We start from the raw sequence: 8,047 nt of genomic DNA on the forward strand, positions 1-8,047 counted from the left end.
CAACCGGAAGGAGTGGAGCCATGTGAAGCTCTGTGGTTTAGGGTCTGTACAGGAACACTGGCATCAGTTTTTAGATCATTCCTCCTCAAAAACACAAGTCTGTGTATCTCAAGCCTGTGCTGTTTTCCATCTGGAACAGAACGGGGGAGTGTGCATGGTCTCTCACAGATCACAGTCTTGGCAAAGCGATCCAGTCCCCAGAACGACACTCTCTAACTGCAGAGAGACCCCGACCTGGCTGCAGGCGGGAGGTTCCTCCTAGTAGTGCTGTCCAGAGGAGGCAGGGGGAGGTGGTGACTCTAAGGCCAGGATGGGAATGGGACAGGGTTTCAGTCAGGTTCATCCTTTAACTGTGAGGCTAGAGCTCACCCCACCCCAGTCTGAGCCCCAGGAAGGGCTCCTGGCCGAACTCTTTGGGAAACCTGTCATCCTGTTTCCCAGAACCGGCACCAGTGCACAGTCAAGCTCACACCCCTGCCAGCTCGACTCGGATGGCCCCAAAAGAGGGAGACTCAGAGCTGCCTGGAGCTTGCTGGGCTGAGGAGCCCTTGGTGGATTCTGGTATGCCTCTTATAGATAAGCACCTAGTGGGAACTTTCCGCCCTGTGATTGGGTAATTTGGCTCCTTGGGATGTCTGTTCCCTAGCTCCACCCCCTTCTTTCTCTGACAGCCCCCCTTTTTTAATAAATTACAGCCATTCTTTTTTAAAAAAAAGTTTACTGAAATATAGTTGATTTACAATGTTGTGTTAGTTTCAGGTGTACAACAAAGTGATTCTTTTTTAGATTCTTTTCCATTATAGGTTATTACAAGATATTGAGTATAGTTCCCTGTCCTATATAGTAGGTCCTTGTTGGTTATCCATCTGTTTTATATATATTAGTGTGTATATCTTAATCCCAAACTCCTAATGTATGCCCCCTCTTTCCCCTTTGGTAACCATAAGTTTGTTTTCCATGTTTGTGAGTCTATTTCTGTTTTGTAAATAAGTTCATTTTTATCATTTTTTTAAGATTCCACATATAAGCGATATTATATGATATTTGTCTTTCTCTGTCTGGCTTATTTCACTTAGTATAATCTCTGGGTCCATCCATGTTGCTGCAAATGGCATTATTTCATTCTTTTTCATGGCTGAGTAATATTCCATCGTGTATATATGCCACATCTTCTTTATCCATTCATCCTCTGACAGCCCTTTTTTCCCTTCCCTCTCAGCAAGGACCAGTCACCCCTGATTGCAGGAATGTGCTCCCTCCCCATGGCAAGATACTACATGTAAGTCTTCCTGGAGTCTTCCCTTTCCTAATCAGGGGGTCTGGAGATGACAGAGGAAGAGGAAAGAGGGCTGAGTCAGAGGGATGAGTCTCCTTCTCACCCCAGAAATCTCAAATGCCCCATAACTAAGCTTAATCATCATCATAATCACAAGAGCTTTCTTTCCTGAACTTCTGCAAGATGCCAGCCATTCTACTGCCCTGCCTCCAACCTGAGAAATCTACAAAGGGGGCATTACTAAGCCCATTTTATAGGTTTGGAAACTGAGGCTCAAAGAGGTTATAAAGTACCTAATGTCACACAGCACCAGGACTCAGACTCCAGGTTCTCTGTGCTGCTCTGGCCTCCAGTCTCTAAAAGCTCAGAGATAATTTTGAATCTCAGTGACAGCATCTTTGTATGTTAGCCTCTGTGGCCTCTATTCCCAGTCTGGGCTTCCAACTCTTACCTGCATTTTATCTCACTTGACATTTGAGTCTTTACTTTTAGTTTACCACTTTATTGTCTGTGATTTTTGTTGTAAATGATCTCAAGCTCTTCGAGGAATGAGTTTAGGCATAATAAAAATAAAATAAGATTGACACCTGGGATGCATTTCCTCAGCTTCTCCATGGGCCCATCCTATCCTAGACATGGGGGGCCGGTCAGGGCCTCTGGGAAGGTACAACGTAGCTGGGAAGACAAGACACAAGTGCATGGCGCACGTAAATGACAAAACAGATGTCAACTCTCTGGAGTATCTAGCCTGGGCTCTGGTCTCTGAACAGAATATTGCTGGCAGCTAAGTTAGCCACAGTTCTTGGTTGTGCAGGTTGGAGGGAGAAGGCCAGCTGGCAAACCCAGGCTCTTTCCAGATCTTCATTTTTTTTTTTTTTAATTAAGATTTTACAACTAGGAAGTGTGGGAGCAGGAGGTATCTTAACTGTGACTTTAAGACTACATACATATTCTCTGCAATGTCTTCTAGGCTCTTTTTAAAAATTTATTTATTTATTTATTTTTGGCTGTATTGGGTCTTCGTTTCTGTGCGAGGGCTTTCTCTAGTTGCGGCGAGCAGGGGCCACTCTTCATCGTGATGCGCGGGCCTCTCACTATCGCGGCCTCTCTTGTTGCGGAGCACAGGCTCCAGACTCGCAGGCTCAGTAGTTGTGGCTCATGGGCCTAGTTGCTCCGTGGCATGTGGGATCTTCCCAGACCAGGGCTCAAACCCGTGTCCCCTGCATTGGCAGGCAGACTCTCAACCACTGCGCCACCAGGGAAGCCCCAGATCTTCATTTTTATTGGACAGGGGAACCTGCTTTAAACACATGCAGTCATTAGCCAAGGGTGTTATAATTAGCTGTTACTGAGAGAGTAGAATCTCCTGGGGGCGTGGTGTTGGCCAGGAGGTTCTGCTCTTGAAGGTAAGGAGGGCTCCCCAGGCCTGAGAGCAGCCAATGACCATCTCTGAAACCAACCAGCCATGGGCTAGTAGCATGGGCGTGGCTTTGGTGCTGCACGGACTCACCACGGTTCCTTCTCAGCCTCCCTGGCACGCGTTTACCCCCCAGGCTGATCGTCAGAACCACAGGCAATCCCAATGCCTGTCATCAGGCCCTGCTCCAGCCCCCTGCTAACCACCTGTATTTGGCATCCATAGCCCAGCCCAGCCCAGCCCACCCCTTACACACTTGCACACTCACCGGAGCAGGGTGGCCAGGCTGGCATGCTTACCGTCACATCGGACTTTTTTTCCCCTTCATTTGTGGATTTTCTTCTATAAAGAGCCTTTAAAGTATCTGGAAAACAAACCACACGTTATTGTATACTCAACTAATCCCTTTACTGAAGAGAATAAACATATGAAAACTTGGGTGGGCCCAGAAAATCTGGGATAAGGCTCAGCATATCCCAGAGGCATCGGAGCCTCGTTAGGAAATTTCTCAGGGGAGGCACGGAAAAGGGCTGGAGCATCAGGAAAACTCTCTACCCTTCAGTGGGAAGACGCAGGCTCCCGTCACCACCCTGAGGGCCTGACAGAGGCCAAGCCTGGTAGAGACAGAGGTGCGGTCTCTGAAAAAATCACGAGCCCTGGGAAAACTTCCTTTGCCTAAGGCTGACCTGGTCTCGACATGCTCTTGGGTGGAGTAGCACCCCTACTTCTCTCCTGAAGAAGGAGAAGCGCCCCTAGTGCCCCATGTTGTCCTTCAGAGTGTGGGGTGCGAGGGGCGTGGGGCTCAGTGGTGCCTGAAGGGGTCGCGCCATCAGCACTGCCTCCTGTTTCAGAGTTAAGGATGCATATCTGGAGGCTCTGTACATGAGAGATGGCCACTTCCTGGTGGGAGATCCCGACGCAGACAACTGTCGTGCAGGAGCATCTGGGGTCTCGACGCCCTGGGACTCACCCAAGCTCCGCCTACCCCAAGCTCTCCCTTTCCTACTGAAGGGTCAGGACCCCTGTCGGAGTCCTAGCTCACCCTGCAGCATGCATGTAGGGGTCAGGCCAGCTGTGCCCTGGCCCAGCTCCTTCCTGTTCAAGCCTTAGCTTGCGATCTGGGGTCCCCTCATCTCCTGGCTCTCTTTTCTCCTCCATCCCCCCCAGAGATGATCTGCATACTCCCCAACAGAGGCCTGGGCCACACCAGTTTCCCCATCTTCCTGGGGATCCAGGGAGGCAGTCGTTGCCTGGCATGTGTGGAGACAGGGGTGGGGCCTTCCCTGCAGCTGGAGGTGAGAGACCGCACCCTGTTCTGGGGGAGCCTGCAGACCTGGCCAGGCCTCCAGGGTGCTCTGGCATCTCTGTGCTCATCTGTGGGTTCTGGCCAGGCGCACACATCCCTCCTGTTCAGGTTTCCACCATCTTTCCCTGCATCCAGCACCCAGACCCTTGCCTCCAGAACCTTCAGAGGGCAATTCCCTGGGGAAAGAGCCACCCTCTCAGGTCCCTTGTTGGCCAAGCCCCAGAAGCCTCGAGGGCTGACACGCAATCAGCAGTTTTATCCAGCAGCCGCCGCCTTGCCCTCACAGGATGTGAACATCGAGGATCTGTACAAGGGCGGTGACCAGGCCACCTGCTTCACCTTCTTCCAGAGACGCTCGGACCCTGCCTTCAGGCTGGAGGCTGCTGCCTGACCTGGCTGGTTTCCCTGTGGCTCGGCTGAGCCCCAAGAGCCCGTACGACTCACCACGGAGAGTGAGTCCTCAGCCTGCACTGAGCTCTACTTTGAACAGAGTCGGTAGAGAGGCAGGAAGCTGGGTTCCGGCCTGGCGCCCCCAAACCAAGCTCATCCTGCTAGGGTCTGTGGGAGGCAGAATAACGGCCCCTCCGCAAAGAGGTCCACATCCTGATCCCCAGAACCTGTGAATATGTTACCTTACATGGCAGAAGGGACTTCGCAAATGTGATTAAGGCTGATCCATCCTGTAGTATCCCAGTGGGCCCAAGGTAATCAAACACCAGGGTCCTCCTATGAGGGAGGCGGGAGGGTGAGAGTCAGAGGGAGACTGGAAGATGCTATACCGCTAACTTTGAAGATGGAGGAAGGGGCTGTGAGCCAAGGAACGGAGGTGGTCCCTAGAAGCTGGAAAAGGGCAGGGAATGGGTTCTCCCGTAGAGACTCCAGAAGGGGCACAGCCATGCCAACAACTTGACTTGAGCCCAGTGAAAACCATTTCAGACTTCTGACCTCCAGAACTGTAAAATGATAAATTTATGTTGTTCTAAGCCATTGCATTTGTGATGACTTGTTACAGCAGCTGTAGGAAACTAACACAGGGAATGAGTGGGCCTCTGTGTGCAGTATTCAATGCAAAGGGACTGGATAACTTGGCGAGTCCTTCTTGGAAGCATGGCCATGTCTTCTCCTCCGGCATCTCTGCTCCAGAGCTTCTAGAAACAACTGAGAAACTCCAGGCAGAACCCAGCTCTCCTCCTCTGTCCATGGACAATGTCTTGGGCTGCTTACAATTTCAGTTTTAGTTCAGGTCACGATTTTTCTATCAGATACTTCACAACGAATCAGTCGTCCAACCGACTGACCGGTACCATTAGTTGCCTGCTAGTATTGATGTGTGAGGACCAAGGAGGAGCAGTGATGGAAAGGCAGTGAGTTTGGACTGGATGTACTGAGCTTAAGGTTACTGTGGAACTGATGAGTTGAGTTGACTGTTTACAGCTGGGAATATAGGGTTGGACCTCAACTGAGAGTTTGTAGTTAGAACTGACACTCATCCTCAGAGCCCCAAATCCCTCTCCATTTCGTAGAGGATCCATGGTCAAACAAGCTAGAGCAGAGAGCCCGTGGTATCAGGGCTCAGAGGGGTGGACTGCTGGTTCTCTTCCTCTTGTACAACCACTCAGCATCTGTCCAACACGTACTGTGGGCCAGGACATTTAAGAACAGTGTATCTTCACCCTCACAGTGACCCTGCAAGGCAAATATTCTTACCTGCATTTGACAGGTAAAGAGACTAGACTAAAAGAAGTGACATACTTAACTTGCTGAAGGTCACATAGGCTGTATATGTACATCTGGTCCATTTGACGCCAACGTCGTTCCACAAATTTTTATTCCACTCTTATTCTAGGAGCAGCAAAACTAAGCTTCCTTGGAACTGATAATTGAGTGGAAGAAACACTAAACAAGCAAATTCACAAACAAGAAAACAAACAAGGGCAATTTACATGAGGTGAGGGCGGTAGGTATTCGATGGTAACATTAGAGAGGGTGGTCGGGGAGGTGACCCTGACTTTTTGGAGGAGGTGACATTTGAGCTGAGGCTGAAGGGCAGGAGGGACTGGGACTAGGAAGTGATGCAGGAGAGAAATAGCAAATGCACAGCCCTGAGACAGAAGGGGCTTAGTGTGTCTGAATAGCAGTGGAAGGCTGGGGGGCTGGATCCTGGAGAGGATTAGGAGGTGGGCAAGAGAAACAGGGGCTGGATCATGGGGGTGTCTTGAAGGCAAATAAAGGTTTCTATTTATTTTTAAGTGAAAAAGGACGCTATGGGAAGATTTTAAGCAGAGGAGAGACATGCTGAGATTTATGACTCTGATAAATTTAGATTCTTTCCCTGCCTCTACATGGCCTTCATGTGCCCCATTATTTTATCACCTGGCGATCACATCATAACTATGTATTTATGTGCCGGGACTACTCTGTGCTTTTTGAGGGCATGTAGTTCAATTTTGTGTCACCAGTGCCCAGGGCAGCTGCTGGTACATTGAAGGTGATGAGTAAGTGCAAAGTCTTGAACAAATTAATGGATGATCATTTGGTTCTTGTTAGACATTCAGGATACAGTGTGAGGACATCTATGGCAGCAAGGTAGATGGACGCCACTGTAGTGTGGAGGTGCAGCTGGTGGAGAGGGCTGGACGGGTCTTCACAAAGGAAAGGGCATTTAATCTGGGCCTCAAAGAAAAAGTAGTTTCAGGGCAGAGAATGTGTGGATGGGCATTTCTAAACAGAGGGAGCAACTAAGGAAGGTGTGATGGAGGAGAGCTCCCAGCACACCTGGGGTGTGATGAGTCATCCACGTGCAGGGACCCGAGGCTTGTGGCTGAGGAGTTGCCAAAAATTAAGAAGATGTATGGGGCCTGACTGTAGATGCCTGGTGAAGGAGTGAAGGAGGAAGCCTGGAGGAATCATCCAAATATTTCAAGTAAGACCCAGATTTTAAGCCTGGGCCCCGAGGTCAGCACTGGACCAATCCGCCTGCTTCTAGGGCTTCTGCTCATCTCAGCTTCCTCTTTACCCTACCTCTTGCCCCACCTGCCTTCTGTTTGGCTCTGCCCTGGGATCAGCTTTGATGCTGTGGTTCCATGGTTGGCCTGACCCCTGCTTCATCCTTCCATATCAGCTCATCTCCTTCACAGGTGGTAACTCAACTTGACCCAGCTTGGAGCAGGGCCAGGAGTGGGAGGAGACCTGGGTATGCCTGGGTGGGTGGCAGGCACATTTCACAAGAGAAGGGCCAGCAAAGATGAGTTGAACATGTTCTCTATTTAAGTAAAAACACATTTGGAGCTTGAATATATGTCAATTCTATATGAATGCTTCGGAGAGGAAGAGGATACAAGAGATTTAGAAGACACGGTCCCTACCCTTTAAAGACATATGGTGTGGGTGGGGACACTAGACATTATGAACAAAAGTCAACATCAATTGACTGCTTCCTATGGAATGACTAGTAAGCACTCCAAACATTACTCAGGAAGCCTTGGGTTGAAATTCTGCAGGGCTCAGGTAGAAATAATGATGGGATGCTGCTATTATAATTATCATTAATAATAATAATGATAGCAGCTTCTGATAGACACCCCTCCCAAGTCTTGTCCCTGAAATTCTTCCACGCCAAAGGCTTCATTCCACAACCAGCCCATCAGAGCTGTTATTATGTAAATTCCTGGGAGAGGCACACTTTAGGTCATGTCCACTATTTACATCTCAGAGTGAACTGAACTGGCAGGTCCTGAGCCAGAAACTAGTAAACAAGCGAGTAGAACACAGTGTGGTAACCTCTCCTTCAGGCAGTACCAGGGAGCTGGACTACTGAGTGGTCCCATCCCAGGGGGTCAGGAAAGGATTTAGAAGAGGTGATGTAGGCATGGGGCCAGCCAGGTGAGGGGCAGGGGGAGGTGTGGGGCAGGCAGAGGAGACAACCTTATACAGGCTTGAAGGAAGTCCTGAGTGTAGCTGCGTGTGTTAGTGTGTGCATGTATGCATGTGCACATACGTGTGTGCACATGTGTGTATGGTGTGCATGTATGCATGCATGAACCTGTGT

General features: G+C 49.7%; 1 protein-coding gene across 1 annotated transcript; it reads left to right on the forward strand.

Annotated features, from left to right (window-relative positions):
• Nucleotides 1-1,247: 1,247 nt before the first annotated feature.
• Nucleotides 1,248-4,498, forward strand: IL1F10 (interleukin 1 family member 10). The gene is given in 4 exon segments (XM_036872397.1): nt 1,248-1,279; nt 3,545-3,632; nt 3,863-3,988; nt 4,286-4,498. Coding segments are annotated over 4 exon segments (459 nt in total).
• The last annotated feature ends 3,549 nt before the right edge of the window (nt 4,499-8,047 follow it).

This window comes from Balaenoptera musculus, chromosome 13, assembly GCF_009873245.2.
Source record: "Balaenoptera musculus isolate JJ_BM4_2016_0621 chromosome 13, mBalMus1.pri.v3, whole genome shotgun sequence".
Taxonomy (NCBI): domain Eukaryota; kingdom Metazoa; phylum Chordata; class Mammalia; order Artiodactyla; family Balaenopteridae; genus Balaenoptera; species Balaenoptera musculus.